We start from the raw sequence: 20000 nt of genomic DNA on the forward strand, positions 1-20000 counted from the left end.
CAGACAGAGAGACAGTGAGACAGACAGAGAGACAGTGAGACAGACAGAGAGACAGAGAGACAGACAGAGAGACAGAGAGGCAGACAGAGAGACAGAGAAAGCGGAATGCGTTCAGTCAGAGTGATGTGAGCACTCTGTTGTTTTACTACTGGTGTATCTGAGGGATGTAATGAGAGAGATAGACAGACAAAGAGACAGAGAGAGAGACAGAGAGAGAGACAGTGAGGCAGACAGAGAGACAGAGAGACACAGTGAGGCAGACAGAGAGACAGTGAGGCAGACAGAGCGACAGAGAGAGACAGTGAGTGAGAGAGAGACAGCTGTTTTGTTGATGCTGTATGTGCACTGTAAAGGTTGAGAAAGACAGACAGAGAGACAGTGAGACAGACAGAGAGACAGTGAGACAGACAGAGAGACAGTGAGACAGACAGAGAGACAGTGAGACAGACAGAGGGACAGGGAGGCAGACAGAGAGACAGTGAGACAGACAGAGAGACAGTGAGACAGACAGAGAGACAGAGAGACAGACAGAGAGACAGAGAGGCAGACAGAGAGACAGAGAAAGCGGAATGCGTTCAGTCAGAGTGATGTGAGCACTCTGTTGTTTTACTACTGGTGTATCTGAGGGATGTAATGAGAGAGATAGACAGACAAAGAGACAGAGAGAGAGACAGAGAGAGAGACAGAGAGAGACAGAGAGAGAGACAGAGAGAGGGAGAGCGAGAGACAGACAGAGAAAGCAGGGATCAGTCAGTCACGGTGACGTGAGCACTTGGCTGTTTTAGTGTTGATGTATGCAGGCTGTAAATGTTCTATATGAAGTCTGAGGTACTTTATGGGCTGTTTTACAGGATTTCTCAGCAGGAAGGAGAACATGGCTTCCTCTTACTCTCACATTCCCTCTCGTCTTCACAACTCAGTGCTAATCTGTGGACTGTGAGCACTCATATTGGGTTGGAAAGCCTCAGGAGATGTCTCTGCGCGCGCCTGTGTGTGTGTGTGTGTGTGTGTGTGTGTGTGTGTGTGTGTGTGTGTGTGTGTGTGTGTGTGAGAGCAGCAGCGTGGCAACGTAACTGCCGATGTGACCGAGAAATGAAACTACTAATATCACAGAATCTCATTTCACATCCTAAACTCCACCATCCCTTCTTTCTTCTCGTTTCTTCTCCACACAGCGCTCCTCTCTCTCCTCCGGAGATCAGGCTTTTCCAGTTTTCTCTCTGCACATCTGTCGCTCAAGCTGCCTCTCTAAACCCTCCTGACTTTTATTCACTGCGTCTGAGGAGACACGGAGCGAGGCACGCAACGGGGACCTCACTCATGTCGGCGCACGTCAGCCAAAAGTGGAGCAGAGTGGCATAATGAGCAACACACACTCTCTCTCTCTCACACACACACACACTCAGAGCGCAGGCAGGAATAATGAGAAATCATTTATTCATACACACGTCGTGATTCAACATTGATGCACAAAATATCACAATCAGACTTTTATCCAAGGTTTTTTTTTTTTTTTTTTTTTTTAAAAACCAATAATTATTAAAAAAAATTAGGAAGGAAGGAGGAGGAAACAAATTACACTTTGACATGACTGATAAAATGATATTATCCTGCATGATATCAGGAGGATTAAAAATGAAAGCTTTATTGTTATTTTACATCAACCTTAATATATATATATATAAAAAATTATAATAATATTTTTAATTATTTTTTATTTGTAATCAATTTCATTTTGTTTAGTTTTTTTTTTTTCCAGCACGGTTTCATCCGGGTTTAGATTTCCAAAAATATACATATCTTCGTTTTTTAAATGAAGTAATGTTAGTCCCATGATTCAATACAGCAGCTGGATACCTTTGTATTTCATTCGAGTTCATTCAAAGGCGATATTTCCGTTTTTATACAGCTGTTGCTTTTCGATTATTCTCGCTAGATCTGTTTTAAAGCGACTTTTTTTTTTGCGGTTTCAAGCTACAGTGTGCGATTTGTTGTTTTTTTTTGTATAACAATAATAATAAATATGTGTGAGTTTATATAGCGCCTTTCCAGAGCCCAAGGACGCTTTACGATACGATGATACGTAAACGATGAGCGATCGTGGACAAACACACGACGTAACAAAGCGAAGAGCGTCCAAACACAGGCGAGAAATACACGACGAAGTCAGTGAGAAAACGCGTTCTAACACGTTAGGACGGATAACGCGGAGAAAACAGGTACGTATTAAGCGATCTCGGAGATGGATGTGACGCTGTGAAGAGTCAGAGGGAGCGAATTCCTGATTTTAGTTGCTACAACACTGAAAGACCTGACGCCCGTGGTTGAGAGACGACATCTAGGGACGGAGAGAAGTCCCGAGCCCGGAGGACCAGAGAGAGCGGGTCGGGTTTGTAGAGGAGAAGCAGGTCAGATAGTAAGATAGTAAGATACCAAACAGTGACAGGAATTTCACAGTGCTGTGTCAGGGGTGTATAAATCAAATGTATATACGTACGATATATGCCGGCTCAAAAACATTAAACATCCCATTAAACATCAACTTTAGGCATGAAAGAAGCCTAAGTCTGTGGTGACAGGCCGGAGCAGGAGCCAATCAGATGATATTGTGTGTGTGAGTACAGGAACAAGGCACGTCAGAGATTTCAGGGAGTGTATACTTGTACAGTATGAAAGGAAAAAGGATTCAACACTGATGGAGTTTTATCCATATAAGGTATTTATTCATTCTCTAATTTGATTGGACGGTAGTTAATTACATACAGTCATCAGCTGATTTATTCTTGTTGTGGAGTCAAGTTGAGCTAGAGAACGCATGATAGTCCGGAACTGACTAGCAGGAGGTCTATTTTGTTAGTTATACTCGGTTATACCAGGGGGAAGACAGATAGAGAGAGAGAGAGAGAGAGAGAGAGAGAGTCGTGTATGTCTATCTCTATATATGTGGCATCTGTTCGCCCTCGGTGTGTATATTTATTGATCTGTGTTTTAGCTAGCATGCTAAAGGTGATGAAAATAATACACACACGGCTTGCTAGTCTGCTAGTCGTGCTAGTTTGTTTTTTTTTGGGTTGAAGGGATTTCAGTAGGTTATTTTTAATACATACGATACGTTTGGGGGTATTCTGTAACTTGCCTATAGAAACATACACTCCTGGGTTGTTGTTTTTTTTTTTTTTTCCAACAAGTTCTTCGAGAACATGCTAAAGAACCTCCTTGAGGAACGTCTCCTTACCAGGAACTTGCGTTTCTGTTTCCAGTGTGAGCCCTGGGCGTTGGTGTGGCGGTGAGCCTCGGTCACGAGGCGGATCAACTCCCACTCTGTACCCGTCGGCTCGGGCCGGTTCTGCAGGGTCTTCACCATCTCCTCCTTCTTCCTCTTCTCCCGGTTCTCCTCGATGAGACGCCTCTTGGCCACTCGCTTCGCCTCGTCCAGAACCACTGCACAGAGAGAGACGGGACGAGTGTCAGCATGTGTGTTCGGGTTCAAGGCTGAGCTGAGGGAAATAAAAATAACACTTTATTTAAAGTTTTATTTAAAACCTTGCCGTGCACATTATATTTAAACCCAAGAAGAGGAGCATTTCGTTTTCCTTCTTTCTTTATTTTTTTTTCCACTTTGACTATAGAAAAGCAGCCTGAGAGTGGAAATAAGAAACGCGCTGATTATCGCTGTTTTAATTAGACTAATTAGCAGGTGAGCTAGTCTGCTAGGAATGTATATACAGATGAACACCTGATTTCATTTATTGAATGAAGTCAAGACACTCCGGGTGTAACACATATCATGATGAATCTTTGGCAGTTGATTACTGATATTCTTACTTCTTATATGTGTGTGTGTGTGTGTGTGTGTGTGTGTTTTTTTTTTTAATTTTGTACAGTATTTACATTCATTATACAAACGAAGCTCAGCCTGATTAAATATGCATGAAGTGTTCGGATGATGTTACGAGTAAAATATAATTTTTTTTCACCGTACGACACTCGAGAGAAGAAAAAAAAATCACGTAATGCCTTATCACAACCGTATGGTAGAGCACATTTGATTGAAAAAATATGTTGAACTTAACTCAGCCAATAGGATTGAGCCATCTCCACCACTCGGTTTAGGTATGTTATGTTAAAAAACATTCACTAAATGGTGCTGTGCCTTGAAATTGTGTGCTTTTTCACTTCGCCTCCTTGCAGGAAGTTAGCAACTAGAAAGTCTCTCCAGACAGCCGCCTCTCGGTTTCATCTGAAATGTTTTCGGTATTTGTTAAACGTATTTATACTTCTACTATGAAGTGACTTGTGGCCTGTACTAAAAAGGCCATAAGTCACCTATATTAAAAAAAAAACAAAAAAACACAACAACTGTGGGGTCTGTTAAAAAAAACGTATATTGATAGTTGTTGTTGTTATCGTCGCAAGGCAAAAAAAAAAAAAAAAACGCAAAGAAAACAATTTTCAATTGCTTTTTTTCTTAGTGAGGATATTAAACGGTTAAAAACAAAGAGTCACATTTTTAAATCAATTGTATATTTGAACGGAAGCCAATGTAGAGACGTCATGACTGGTGAAATACTGTCTCTTTTTCTTGTCTAGAAGTTGGATAGGGTAGAGATAGAAGGCCTCAGTTTGGCACCAGTCATTCGAATGCTCCCAGAAGGACCAAAAAAAATGACTACATCAGACTGATTCCCTTTTAGCTTTAGTAAGCTTTTTTTTCACATCTTTAGAATTTATTTATTTATTCATTTTCATATGATTCATTTACATGTGATTCATTTACATGTGATTCATTTACATGCGATTCATATTCATGTGATTCATTTTCATGTGATTCATATTCATGTGATTCATTTACATGTGATTCATTTACCTTTTCTCTTCTCTCCTCCCTTCCCTTTCCCAAATATTTCATTAAGAAGAAGAAGAAGAAAAAAGAAAAAAAAGAAAAACGAAAAACAAAAACCACAACAAAGGAAAACAAAGTTCAACCTTAAAAACCTTAGATCTCTTGACAGGACTTCCTCTGACGTTCCAACGAATAAATCTTAAAGGCGTGCCTGTCCCAGCCGGAGTGGCTTCACATCTTTAATACAATCAAAAAAAGGTATTTAAGGAATGGATATCGCCAGTACAAGTGGGTATCGGGTGCTTCTCATTTCTTATTTGTGCAGCCTCGCTTCCTTTCCTTGTGTCTTAGCTCCACCCCCTTAGGATGTGAGAGAAGGATGCCAAGGATGAGATGCGAGGAGAGACGAACCGCAGCAAGTCAAATGGGAGATTCTTGCTCTGTCGAGTGTCACTTCAGAGCGACGGCAATTAACGAAGACCGTGCCTCAGCTGGATGACCTCGGTGTGCTTCAGGGATCTGCCCTTATATTGTCGGAGTTTGGTTAATAACAGCATTCAAAATAACATAAAGCAAAATGCACTGATAGTATGTGAAATGTCTGGGGTTATTCAACGATGAATTAATAAACAGCACATCGTTTATCAGTGAATCTTTTGTGCGGCTTCGCATATCCAAACATGCACGGATCAATTAATCACAATACTCGCTGTAAGCATATTATCATTTAATTATATTTCACACAAAATTCCACCGAAGGGAATCTTCGATGGAATTTTGGAGATGTGAAGGAGGACGTGAGGAGGATCACAGAAAGGAGGAGGATCACAGAAAGGAGATGTGAAGGAGGACGGGAATTTATACGTGCGTCAGGTTTTTCGACAAGAGACGCTTGACGCATCGGATACACCTGTGCATCCTCGTTCCTAGCTCTTCTGGAAGCTTCCTCACTCCCCGCTCCTCGCATCGTCGCGGGTGCGACGAATCAACGTCCTCGAAGATGGTTGACTTCGATCGATTTCCGGGGCACGGAGGAGGACGGAGGAGCGAGGAAACTGTTGAGGTCAGAGCGCAGGGTCGGCAATGATACAGCGCCCCCTGGAGCAGAGAGGGTTAAGGGCCTTGCTCAAGGGCCCAACCGTGGCAGTTTGGCAGTGCTGGGGCTTGAACCCCCGACCTTCCGATCAGTAACCCAGAGCCTTAACCGCTAAGCCACCACTGCCCCACATATCACGTATAAGGTGAAAAAGAAATTACTACCAGCTTGATGTGCTGGAAAAATGTGGTTCCATAATAGGACTATTATGAATAGAAAAGGAGCATTTAAAAGATGAGCTTCTAAGTGCTGTAGACATCAGTGAACAGATCCAGCTGTAGACTTGAACGTTGGCAGGCGTTCAGAGATCCAGCGCAGATCCAGATCCTGATCGAGAACAGAGTCAGTGACTACAGTTCAGCGCCAAAAGCAGGCAGGAGATCCACCGGGAAGAGACTCTGCAGTTTCTTTAAGAGCAGAAAGATTCCCCCAAAAAAGGAACAACTTCCTTCATAAATCTTCAGGACAAATTGTACAATTCCCTCAGCTGCTGCTCAGTTACTAATTCTCTTTCGAGGGAGGAAACACAGCAGCTGGAGATGTAAAAAATCGGTTACGGTGTGTAAAACCGCTTGAGGATAAGAGACAGAACTCGAGATCTTGATGCTTTAAGATGATTTGTCGGTGAATATTATGTGGAACCGTGGATGGATGATGATGACGGTTATATTATACCAAAAATCAGCGCTGATACTGCTTTCCAAATTTATTCTATACTTTTAAACTGAGCTGAGTACAACAAGATAGAACCATTCGCATTTTAAAGGGGTTCGACTTACAATTACACTCATCAGCCATAACATTCAAACCACCTGCCTAATATTAAAACCACCTGCCTTGTGCCAGCAAAACATCTGTGACCCGTCGAGGCATGGACTCCACAAGACCTCTGAAGGTGTGCTGTGGTATCTGGCACCAGCAGATCCTTTAAGTCCTGTAAGTTGCGAGGTGTGGCCTCCTACGTGGATCAGACTTGTTTGTCCAGAACATCCCACAGACGCTCGATCGGATCGAGATCTGGGGAATCTGGAGGCCGGGTCAACACCTCAAACCGTTCCTGAACATTTTTGGAGTGTGGCAGGGAGCGATATCCTGCTGAAAGAGGCCGCTGCCATTAGCGAATACTGTTGTCATGAAGGCGTGGACTTGGTCTCCAACAATGATTGTAGGTGTTACGTGTCAAAGTAACATCCACATGAGTACCCGGACCCAAAGTTTCCCAGCAGAACATTGCCCAGAGCATCACACTGCCTCCGCCGGCTTCCCATAGTGCATCATGGTGCCATCTTTTCCAGAGGTACGCTTGCCCATTTTTCCTGTTTCCAACACATCAACTTTGAGAACTGACTGCTCACTTGCTGCCTTATATATATATATATATATATATATATATATATATATATATATATATATATCCCACCCCTTAACAGGTGGCATTGTAATGAGATAATCAATGTTATTCACTGCACCTGTCAGTGGTTTTAATGTTATGGCTGATTGGTGTGTACATTAAACGTAGTAGCTATATACATACAATTAATGAATGAATTAACAACAACAACAACAACAACAATAATAGTGTTATACACCAAATTCTCACAAAAAAAATAAAAAATCACGTGATATCAGGTAAACATGGTGGGTCACTACCTATATGTGATCATTCCGGATGTTCCCATTACAAGCAAAGTTTTCTGTTTCGTTGGTTAAAAAACGAGCTTGTCATAAAATAAGTTTGAAGTTCTCTGTGCGTTTGTGTTTCTCTTCTCCACCCGGACATGTCACCGATTGTTCGCTCCCTGACCGTGTTCACCTGTTTTATGTCTCAGTGTTCCACTTCGCAAAGTCTTACTGTGTGTTTTTTTTTTTCCAGTAAAGTCCAAGCCTTGACTTCGGTTTCCTAGTGCTATTTCAATTCTCCTGATGTAGGCCCTTGCTTGTTTTCCTCGTTTCTAGCTTGTGTCCTGCTTCTCGCCACATGCAGCAACGCAATCCTCCACATCTGTTTTTCTGGGCTTTTTTGGAATTTTTTTTTTTTTTTTTTTTTTTATATCCCAGCTGAATTTAATCTCAGCGTCTGACTGCTTTATCTATTTAACAGACTTCGCTTCAGCTCTGTTAAATGAAAACACACCTGCAGAACAGTGTAAAACTCATCGGCATCCTAATGGCTTTTTTTTTGTTTGTTTTTTTTTTTTAAACAAACACTGCCTTAGAAGTTGTTGTATTTTTTTTTTGATGACTTCTGCGTTCTACATTTTAGATTTCCAAAATTGACTTTTACAACAAAAGATTAAATGTTAGAGTCTTAAGGTAGACTCAAGAGTCTACCCTGTTCTTTTGCTCAACATATTCAGAGCGACGTACTGTATTTGCTCAACACGTTCTCATTGGTTGATGACTTCTCGGACACCCAGTACAGTAGGAGTGTGTATAAGAGTGTGTCGTGACTCACGGTCCATGGCCATGCCCACTGCGATGCACTTCTTGAAGCGGCACAGCTGGCACTGGTTGCGTGTGATCTTGTCGATGATGCAGCAGCCATCGTACTTGCAGGAATACGACGGGTGCAGGTTCTTCTGGATGGTGCGCCGGAAAAAACCCTGAGAGAGAGAGAGAGAGAGAGAGAGAGAGAGAGAGAGAGAGAGAGAGAGAAAGTCCATTACAAAGTTTGTCACCTACTCATTTCTTTTCTATCCCGTAGCAAAAAATGTGTTGTCATGACGATGGCATTCAACCTGAGACACCGACGCTAACGTTGACTTAACAAAAAGCACTCACACAAAAACACGTGGAGATTAAATAAGAGAGCAAGAAAATCAAGATGTCACAGCCAATCAGATGACAGCAAGGAGACAAGAGTGTGTGTGTGTGTGTGTGTTAGTCTGGTGTTAAATCTAGGACAAATATCAGACGGCAGATAGAGTAGGTATGACAGCAGGGTGTCTAGAGGAATCCTCGAGTTAAATTTAAAACTTTTTAAGACATTTTCAAAGGCATTTCAATCAGAATTTAGGACCAAAGAAAGATCGAATATAACCAAGTAACCTAAACATGAGGAAAAGTATGTGGTTATGTGTATTACACGGAAAAAGGATACAGAAATGCATCTTTCATAAGCCGAAGGAAGGAAGGAAATGCAGAGACAAAATGGAAGGAAGGAAGGAAGGAAGGAAGGAAAGAAGGAAGTGCGGAGACAAAATGGAAGGAAGGGAGGAAGGAAGGAAGGAAAGAAGGAAGTGCGGAGACAAAATGGAAGGAAGGGAGGAAGGAAGGAAAGAAGGAAGTGCGGAGACAAAAAAGGAAGGAAGGAAGGAAGGAAAGAAGGAAGTGCGGAGACAAAAAGAAAGGAAGGAAGGAAGGAAAGAAGGAAGTGCGGAGACAAAAAGAAAGGAAGGAAGGAAGGAAAGAAGGAAGTGCGGAGACAAAAAGGAAGGAAGGAAGGAAAGAAGGAAGTGCAGAGACAAGAAGGAAGGAAGGAAGGAAGGAAGGAAAGAAGGAAGTGCAGAGACAAAAAGGAAGGAAGGAACGAAAGAATTACGTGCAGAGACAAAAAGGAAGGAAAGAAGGAAATGCAGAGACAAAAAGGAAGGAAAGAAGGAAGTGCAGAGACAAAAAGGAAGGAAGGACGAAAGAATGAAGTGCAGAGACAAAAAGGAAGGAAGGAAGGAAGGAAGTGCAGAGACAAAAAGGAAGGAAAGAAGGAAGTGCAGAGACAAAAAGGAAGGAAGGAAGGAAGGAAGTGCAGAGACAAAAAGGAAGGAAAGAAGGAAGTGCAGAGACAAAAAGGAAGGAAGGAACGAAAGAATGAAGTGCAGAGACAAAAAGGAAGGAAGGAAGGAAGTGCAGAGACAAAAAGGAAGGAAGGAAGGAAGGAAGGAAGGAAGTGCAGAGACAAAAAGGAAGGAAGGAAGGAAGGAAGGAAGTGCAGAGACAAAAAGGAAGGAAGGAAGGAAGGAAGGAAAGAAGGAAGTGCAGAGGGGCGAATGTGGGATGAGTGATATGGACTTAAATCTATATCACGATATTTTCTGGTATTTCTTGCGATAACGATATCAGTGATGGTATAATTATAGCGCCATGCACCCCTGTGATAGCTGTGATCTTGAGAGCCTCAGAAACACAAACATTCATCTAACAATAAAACTCCTTTTCTGTAACCACCAAACCAGTTCCAGAGGGTAGAGGACGCCACCATACCTGTTTTCACTCGCACACAGAAATACGTTATCGACTAGGCTTCGTTATTATCGTGGGAAGACTAATTCTTACTGTGGGGAGAATTTCTACCGGTATTTCACAAACTATAAGATATCGCCCCATCACCAAGGCGAATGTGGGCGAGGCCACGCCTTCGTTTTCCAAAGGTCTGCGTTTTGGTCTGTTTACACTGAAACGTGAGCCTGGAGTTTTCAAACTAAAACGGGGTCTTCTGCGTTTCCGAAAGTCTCCGCATTCGACGGTCGAAAACACCGGAGTAGCCTAGACGACAGGCGTAACCGTAGCAACAGTTATGCGTTTTAAAACGAAAACGCACCGGCGTAAACAGGGCCCCCGAACGAGCGTTCTGCTCGACGTACGGAATCGCGTAACCGGTCTAGGTTTAGGAAGGAATTCTTCCGTCTGAAAGCAGACACGCAATTATTAGCCTCGCCGCTAAACAAGCCCAGAATCGGTCCTCGGTGAGGATGTGGACCGGTTCTGGAGCTGGTCCTTTAAAGACCGCAGCATCGCATGTTTATCTGGTAAAATGGAATGGAAAGTATTATTAAAATGCAGAGCTGCGCCGTCTTTCTGCAGCGTGACGACTTCGAAGCTAAAAGAACAGGTTGGAAAAACAACACGCTGTAGTCGGGCGCTTTATAATTCATCATACCGTGTACAAGCCCGGGTGAAAGAACTACTGAGCCCAATGTGCTGCCTAATGACTTATTTACAATGGAGGAGGCAGCTCCAGCAGTTATTCATTTATCCTCACCCTCACGTTCTATAAACGCTGTAGGTCGTATATTTGACAGCTCTTTTATTTTCACCTGGGAACCGAGTTTAAGGCTCGGTGGTTGCCACGACTACACTTAAAGCACCCCATAAACGTACGCTAACCACCACGGAGACCGTGCTTAACGAGGCTGTATATGACAGTGGAAAAGTATAAAGGGAAGTCTACTCAGACCCTCCGCGTGTGAGATCATGACGGTTTAGGAACGATGCTTCGTTTCATACGGTTTCCACGACATCTGCTGGACTTGTAGATTTGAGCGCTTTGGGGGATTTAATAACGGATGGTTTAGAGATATAACGAAAGACGCTTTTAAAACACAGGGTAGAAACGACACGTATTCCCACACTTGCACTGTTTAACCTTGGAGCGAAACGACGAGAAAAGGAACTCTAGAGGTCATCCGTCTCGGGGTGGTTTTTTTTGTTGTTGTTGTTGTTCTCGGTTCTCTGTTTGTATTTCTGAAGTGGTTTTCGATCCACTGACCTTGGGCCGAATACAGGGCTGTAAAATACGACACGGACAACAGCTTTATCTTTCACTGACAACTGCAAGGCCGGCTCTTTCAGATAAACTTCTGTCACGTAGTCCTCCGTGGCAAAATCAATAACGATTCATTGGGGATTAGGGCGGATGTGGCTCAAGAGTGGGTAGCGCGTAGTAGAGCGGGTTCTCTACTGATCATAGGGTTGGCGGTTCGATTCCTGGTCCATGTGCCGAAGTGTCCTGACAGTGTGTGTGTGTGAGCGTGAGCATGAAAATGTGTGTGTGAGAGAGTGTGTGTGGCGAGTGTGTGTGTGTGAGCGAGGGATTGTGTGAGTGTGAATGTGAATGTGTGTATATGTGTATATATATATATATATACACACACACACAACAATATATTTAATATTTACAACAAATCAGTTTGTAGACATTACAAAAGGCAAACCATAGAAAGATATGACATGCGATGAGATGTCCATGACATATCAGAAAAGTGTGATAATATGAATCATATTAATATAAATCACAATGATTAAAATGAAATCAGAACATTAATATTATTTGAATATCCCCTTGTCTCTCCCTACCTCTATCTTATATACATCATTCCCCAATTCCCTCGAAGGGTTTTCCTATTCGCTCTGGGAAATGTTAAAGTTCCGGTACAGTATTTTTCCATGTCACCACAATACCATCGTATCGTCCAGTCCTAATACACAGTATGTACACGTGTTAGTGTTTGTGTATTTACACACCTTGCAGCCCTCGCAGGTTATGCAGCGGTAGTGGTAGCCAGTGGCTTTGTCTCCACACACCACACACGGCTCATCCTTCTCTAGATAACTCGGGATGTACCCTAAAACACAGAAAACACACACACACACACACACACAGAGAACTGAAAACTAGTCTTAACTAGTTTGTACAAACATCTGTACTGCTTCCAACAGCTGAACACTGAAGCGTATTTCAGGCCGGCGGTAATGCGTAAACATTTCGCCGTGTCGGAAACGTTCCAAGCGTTAAAGTAAAACAATGACATCATAAGCCCCTGTATCGGTTTACTACAGGACACAGAGCGTGACGTTCACGTGAAAACCTGAGCTTTCCGTCTGAGCCCGTGAGCGAAGAGAGACGTCCGGCCTTTAAATTGATGCAACACAATTGCTGAAGGAAAGATTTGCCAGCAAAACGTTTTACAAAAGAAAATAACGTGAGATTATCATCAACGTACAAGAAAAAGATTTCTACTCGTCCTAAAGAATGTCCGAATCCTTTCACACCACAGCAATTTGCTAACGATTCGTATTTTTATTAATCAATGACATTATACTTTGTAGCTATTTACATTGTAGCTATTTACATTGTAGCTATTTACAATGTAGCTATTTACATTGTAGCTATTTACAATGTAGCTATTTACAATGTAGCTATTTACATTGTAGCTATTTACATTGTAGCTATTTACAATGTAGCTATTTACATTGTAGCTATTTACAATGTAGCTATTTACATTGTAGCTATTTACAATGTGGCTATTTACATTGTGGCTATTTACATTGCGGCTATTTACAATGTAGCTATTTACATTGTAGCTATTTACAATGTAGCTAGTTACATTGTGGCTATTTACAATGTGGCTATTTACATTGCGGCTATTTACATTGCGGCTATTTACAATGCAGCTATTTACATTGTAGCTATTTACATTGCAGCTATTTACAATGTAGCTATTTACAATGTAGCTATTTACATTGTAGCTATTTACAATGTAGCTATTTACATTGTGGCTATTTACATTGCGGCTATTTACAATGTAGCTATTTACATTGTAGCTATTTACAATGTGGCTATTTACATTGCGGCTATTTACATTGCGGCTATTTACAATGCAGCTATTTACATTGTAGCTATTTACATTGTAGCTATTTACAATGTAGCTATTTACATTGTGGCTATTTACATTGCGGCTATTTACAATGTAGCTATTTACATTGTAGCTATTTACAATGTAGCTAGTTACAATGTAGCTATTTACAATGTAGCTATTTACATTGTGGCTATTTACAATGTGGCTATTTACATTGCGGCTATTTACAATGCGGCTATTTACATTGTGGCTATTTACATTGTGGCTATTTACAATGTGGCTATTTACATTGTGGCTATTTACATTGTGGCTATTTACAATGTGGCTATTTACATTGTGGCTATTTACAATGTAGCTATTTACAATGTAGCTATTTACAATGTAGCGATTTCTATTTACGTTTAATAATAATGTAAGAAAAGCTAGTCCCTGTTTTCATTTACGTTATAGGAGCTATTAATAAAATCCCTTCGCTCAGCAAACACTCAGTTTTCTCTGTCTTTGAAATGATACAAGAGAAAAACACGCAGCTTGTCACGTTCCCGAGAAACCACGGAGAGTTTCCTGCGTCAGAAAGTTTCCTTCACCTCTTTCCATAAATGTTGGGTTTTTTTTTAAAGAAAGGAGTCTTCAGTGTCCGAGGTGAGCTGTAGCGTAAAATTTTCCGACATCTAGGCCTGTCGCGATGATGACGTTATCGACTCAGTGTACGCTATATGGACGTGACGTCGATCATTTTTGCTGGCCCACTTCAAATATTCGACGAATTTAAGATAAAAACGCAGAAAACCGTGCATATGGAAGTTAAGACGTGCAGCGAACGCTAGCTAGTTTTAATCTGAATTAAAACACAGTGTTGAAAAAAATGACCCGCAAGATATTAACAGCGCACTAATGATGTGTATTGAATTAGAAAATTCTAGAAAGAATAGCTGTCGTGTTCCAGATGATCCAGTCGGAGTCGGTCATGTCGGGGATCGAGCCGCTTAATCTGCGTGAGCTGAAGCCGAACGGTGAACGAGCAGCCGTAAACTGAAGCGCTTTACTAGCGGGTGAATTCATGAACTCACCCAAACTCCTCCGATACACATACGAGATTAATCAGACGTTCACACACAACATAAACACAGTATTACACCTCGCGTCTGCGCAAACTGACCTGAAGTGAACTTAACTGAAGTGAGGCGCTAGGTAGAGCGTCAAGTCACGTCGTGAATACGCTGTTACCATAACGACGCGCACAGTGAAGAACTAAAGCGTAAAGAATTCACTCTGTTGTATTATTTATAATGCTTTTATTTCAGGAGATCAGGTTTTCACACGTTTATGTCGATGCGTGTTTAAGTTAACGTGTAAAACGTGTGAACATTCGGGTTAATTTTTGCGTTTTCTCGGCGGGTGAAATGCCGTCGACGAACATTCCACGCCGTTTTAGTCCGAGTCGATTCCACTCGGGTGAATCAACGTGACCCGACGAAACACCGACTTAACGTTAAAGGATATTTTCATCAGACGACACAGACGGGTTTCTGACGTTCCGGTTCCAGTGTGTCTGTGAATATTATTATATTATTAAGAATGAAAAGTTTGTCGCTCTCTGAAAGGGTGCACTCGCATGATTACGCCGTTCTATTATCATGATCATTAGATCCGTGGGATAAAATGGTCTTCAAATCACAACAATATCGCGTATCGCGATTATTTCCGGGACGATATATCGTCCAACACGAGTAGCGATCGTGACGGGCCTAGCGACATCTTCAGGACTTTGCAGCTGTGTGTGGTTTTTGTTTTTGTCTCACTAATAGAGACGACTAATTATGACAGGAAATAACTGAGGAATAAAACACTTCAGGACATGCTGTTAATATACGAAAATAATAAAGTAACGTCGCGTTCCTATAACAGCGCGACGCGCAGCGTTTAATTATTCCTCGCGTAGCTGCTTTTCGTTTTTAAATCAGCCAAACAAAGCGCTTTCACGAACACAGGTTCACGTTTGAAGCGCAACATGGGACACGAACCAGAGAACTATTTTGGGTTGAGTCAAATACAAAAGCCAGCTAGCAAGGTCACTGTGGTACACTTCGCTGCTTGATTAAAACACGCTGTAAATAAACGCTTCCCGTTAGACGCGCACAGCGACAACAAAATGGCGGCTTCGGCATCCCGAATGAGGACTGGACAAATCGTTCTGTGTTCTTTGTAGAATCCAATGCAGATGCAGGAAACGGCCTATCGACTGCTGCTAATGAAATATAAAGCAGAGTATGCTCCAGCACCGACGGACAAATCAGTGGAGGGTCAGAAACTCTAAGCAGGTCTGTATTCTGAATCTGTGTGTGTGTGTGTGTGTGTGTGTGTGTGTGTGTGTGTGAGAGAGAGAGAGAGAGAGTGAGGTTACACAAACAACATTAAAGCCTTTTAGCCTCCACTCAGACACAACAACACGGAGAAGAAGACGCTACACAGAGCTGGTTTACAGTCTAAAAAAATCAATGGAGCAGTAACTGGAGTTAATGAGTGAATTCGAAATGGTACACAGACACACACACACACACACACACACACACACACACACAGACACACACACACACACACACACACACACACACACACACAGACACACACAGACACACACACACACACACACACACACACACACACAGACACACAGACACACACACACACACAGACACACAAACAGACACACACACACACAAACAGACACACACACACACACAGACACACAGACACACACACACACACAGACACACACACACACACAGACACACACACACACACGCACACACACGCACACACACACAGACACACACACAGACACACACACACACAGACACACACACACACAGACACACACACACACACACACACACACACACGCACACACACACGCACACACACACACACACGCACACACACACAGACACACACACAGACACACACACACAGACACACACACACAGACACACACACACAGACACACACACAGACACACACACACACACACACACACACACACAGACACACACACAGACACACACACACACACACACACACACACAGACACACACACACAGACACACACACACACAGACACACACACACACACACAGACAGACACACAGACAGGTTTTTTGCACTGGTGTGTATGCAGTATGAGTTTTTACAGTCGGTGTCACCTCACGTCCTCCATTTTGTTCCTTTTCTTTTCTTCATTATTTTGTTCTTTCCCTACACACTGGCTCACTCTCTCCTCTCGCAAGTCCAGGACGAAACGCGGATTCTGGATTTCTGTCCTGGATTTATCCGTATCTCTCCCCTGGCCTGTCTCTGATCTTTTCTGTAGCGTCATCTTCCTGCCTCAGGCTGCCGGAGCGGTGGCTGTTGGTGTGGAGCTGACAGCAGCAGCAGCAGCAGCAGGAGGATTTGTGAAGAGGAAACGTGATGTTTATTACGTGTTCTCGTCTCACACGTGTCACACCGGCGTGACTTTACACAGTCCCGTGTACACACGCGCACTGCTCTGTCATATACGGTGTCCTAGCATTCTGAAGGTTTGATCTTTATTCCCACTGTTTAGATGTACGGTAATGTCAGTCTCAGAATTATTGGCACCTCTTAATAAACCAGGCCAAATGGTGGCACATAATAAATATTAAACACAACTATTCAAATCCGAGTCTAGAATCTTTAGAACGTTTTGCAACTGAATCAGTTCTGGGGGGGGGGGGGGGATCCCACAAAAAACAGAATGTATCATTTTAAAAATAGAACTGTTTTCTTAGAAAAATAAAGAAAAATAAAACAAGCAGAATGCAGAATTTAAAGAGAATCTTTTTAAAATAGAACGTTGCTATACTAATAGGGTCAAATCTTTTTCAATAAAATGTAGAATATGTTAGGGGGAAAATAGAATTAAAAATGAATGCAAAAACATTTCCAAAAAAAATATCATTAAAATAGCATATAGAATTTTATTTATTTTTTTTAAAGAATGTAATTAAAAATAGAATAAAGAAACCTTTAAAAAAAACAAAAAAAAAAACAAAGTAGAAGTAAAAATTGTGGAATTTTTAGTGGAAACCAGAAAAATAGAATTAAAATAGAATGCAAACTTTTTTAAAAAATAGAATCAAATAGAATATAGATTTTTCTCTTTTCGGAAAAAAAAAACACAAAAAAAAACCAAACGTTAGAATGCCCAAAGTTTTTAGAAACTTTTGTAGAATTATTATTATTATTTTTTTTTTTTTTAGAGAAAAATGAATTTAGAGCAAAATAGAATGATGAATGTGTTGGGGAAAAAAAAAATCACCTTGTATAGAAAAAAAGTAGAATCTTTAAACAGCTTATTTGTAAAAAAAAATATATCTAGGATTTAGGAAATGTTAAAAAAATAAAACAGAAACTTTAAAGTATTTTAAGGAAAAAAATAAGCAAACAGGACAGAACCTTTAGATGAATTAAAAAATAGAATATAAATCTTTAGAAATTTTTTTTTGTAGAAAAAAAAAACAATAGCATAAAGAATTTTCTTTATAAAAACAGAATAAATATTTAAAATCTTTAGAATAAATATTGAAATCTTGTATCTTTTTCTTTTATTACAGAAACAGTATATTTTAGAAAAATATATATTTTTTTCATTATTTTATATATTGAAAAAAATATTCTCATGTACTGTTCAAGGACAAAATATTTTTCAGAAAAAAAAGACAGTACAATATTAAGATTTTTTTAAATTAATTAATTAATTTTTTTTTTTTTTTTTTACAAAGTAGAATTTTTTTTTCCTCAAATTGAAAAAAAAAAAAAAAAAGACAGATAGATTTTCGGAGTCCGTAATGTTAATCTTGTCATTTTGGGCAATTTTTTTGCCAGATTTGTATGATACACACACACACACACACAAACACACACACACACACACACACACACACATATATATAGTACATACAGACTATTTTTATCGGCCAACGCTTGAAGCCGGATCTAGCGCTACATCCAGGACGCAGAATAAACACGGACCCTTTCACACAGTTATGCTACAGCTGTCTCATCGTGTCGAGCGCCCGCTGCATTTCCCTGCCTCCCTACACTCCATACACCAGCGTCTGGGCAGGACAGTAACTTCAGACGCCTCTTGAACGCATGTTGCAGCAGCATTGAGTCATCAAGGCGTTTATCTTTACGTTTTACCCCGAGCCAAACCTCACGTCTTCACCACCTGGAGTTGACGAGAACAGGAACGCGTCCGTTTTTATTCTTGATCTATTCATCTCTACTGATTCACGACGTTTCTCTTCATCACGGTTACATCGGACTCGCTCTCTGCGTCTGCGCGTCTGCGCGTCTGCGTCTGATTCTGTGAACGCGTTTCATCTTTTCTCAGAGCCAACAGAGTGAATGCAGTGATGAAAGTGGGCGTGTCTTTCTTACCTGACATGCTCTTCAACGAACACTGACTATTCTTTCTCTTCCTTTTTGGGCCATTGAGCCACCTGCACATGGAGAGAGAGAGAGAGAGAGAGAGAGAGACAGTGAGACAGACTAGAACACAAGTAGAACAGCACGAAAGACTTGTTATTCTCGCTGCAGCGGCCCTGAACACTTAATTCGTCGTCCCTCGGCTGTAAGAGCTCCAGTAACATGACAACGCTGCCACTTCAGGAAATAAAGAGGTTCGCAGACTCAAAGCCAACAGCAGGTTTTTTCACTGCACTGTGTCTCATGAGGCTGAGAGCAGATTACACAACCCCCAAAGACACACACTCACGGCTGGAATGTTCTTCTGCATGCTAACACACACACACACACACACACACACACATACAGTGATGTGGCTCTGGTAAAGATAAGTAAGGCACGGAAATAATGTTATATGAATATGGATGTTGTCTATAATATCCTATATTATTTCAATCAAATTTCAAAAATATGAAATAAGTAACAACTAACGAGGTAGCACGGTGGATTAGCGGTTAGCACGCTCGCCTCACACCTCCGGGGTTGGGTGTTTCCCGCCCGTTCCCATACTCACACTCAGGTCGATCTCTAATAGCGATGTTACTGTTACCAACCTGCAGTGGATGAGTTTCCTACAGCTGCATACGCTGAAGTGCTTCATTCATCATTATAGTGCAACAATTTCGCCGGCGATCACGATTTTTTATGGATTAAAGCGTGACGTCATACTATTCCAGTATGACTCTTTATCCGTTTTTATTTACATTTCATGTTGCGGAACATACAACAGGTTATTTCCTGTTCTCGCTTACGCTAAAGCAGCTATAAACGACTGTTCCGTCATCAGAGTCTGCTTTTGTTTTTGTTTTTGTTTTTTTTTCCGCTTTCTCTTCAGGTTCCATTTTGTCTACCGAATATCCTGTAGCGATATCCCCTGGGGCTAGCCCAGGGAGCACGGGGTGCAAGGTGGACGGGTTATGCCAATCGGTCGCAGGGCACATTCACACACACGTTCATACACTACGGACAGGTTGGACGCGCCAGTCAGCCTACAGTGCACGTTTTTGGACCGGAGGAGGAAACCGGAGGACCCGGAGAAAACCCCCGAAGCACGGGGAGAACATGGAAACTCCGAAACGCACAGGGCAGCGGCGGGAATCGAACCCCCGAGTCTGGAGGCGTGAGGCGAACGTGCGGAGAAATATGACAGCTCGCT

At 41.7% G+C, this 20000-nt stretch overlaps 1 protein-coding gene across 2 annotated transcripts in view; it reads right to left on the reverse strand.

Moving 5' to 3' along the window:
• thrab (thyroid hormone receptor alpha b) overlaps positions 1–20000 on the reverse strand; it is a 159043-nt gene that overhangs the window by 10726 nt on the left and 128317 nt on the right. For both annotated transcript variants that reach the window (XM_053639960.1, XM_053639959.1), the window contains 4 exons: positions 18758–18819; positions 12180–12280; positions 8395–8542; positions 3236–3441 (listed from right to left, as the gene is read on the reverse strand). In XM_053639960.1, coding sequence (XP_053495935.1) covers positions 3236–3441; positions 8395–8542; positions 12180–12280; positions 18758–18819 — 517 coding nt within the window. The remainder of the gene's footprint in view (positions 1–3235; positions 3442–8394; positions 8543–12179; positions 12281–18757; positions 18820–20000) is intronic.

This window comes from Ictalurus furcatus, chromosome 13 (assembly GCF_023375685.1).
Source record: "Ictalurus furcatus strain D&B chromosome 13, Billie_1.0, whole genome shotgun sequence".
NCBI classification, from domain to species: Eukaryota; Metazoa; Chordata; class Actinopteri; order Siluriformes; family Ictaluridae; genus Ictalurus; species Ictalurus furcatus.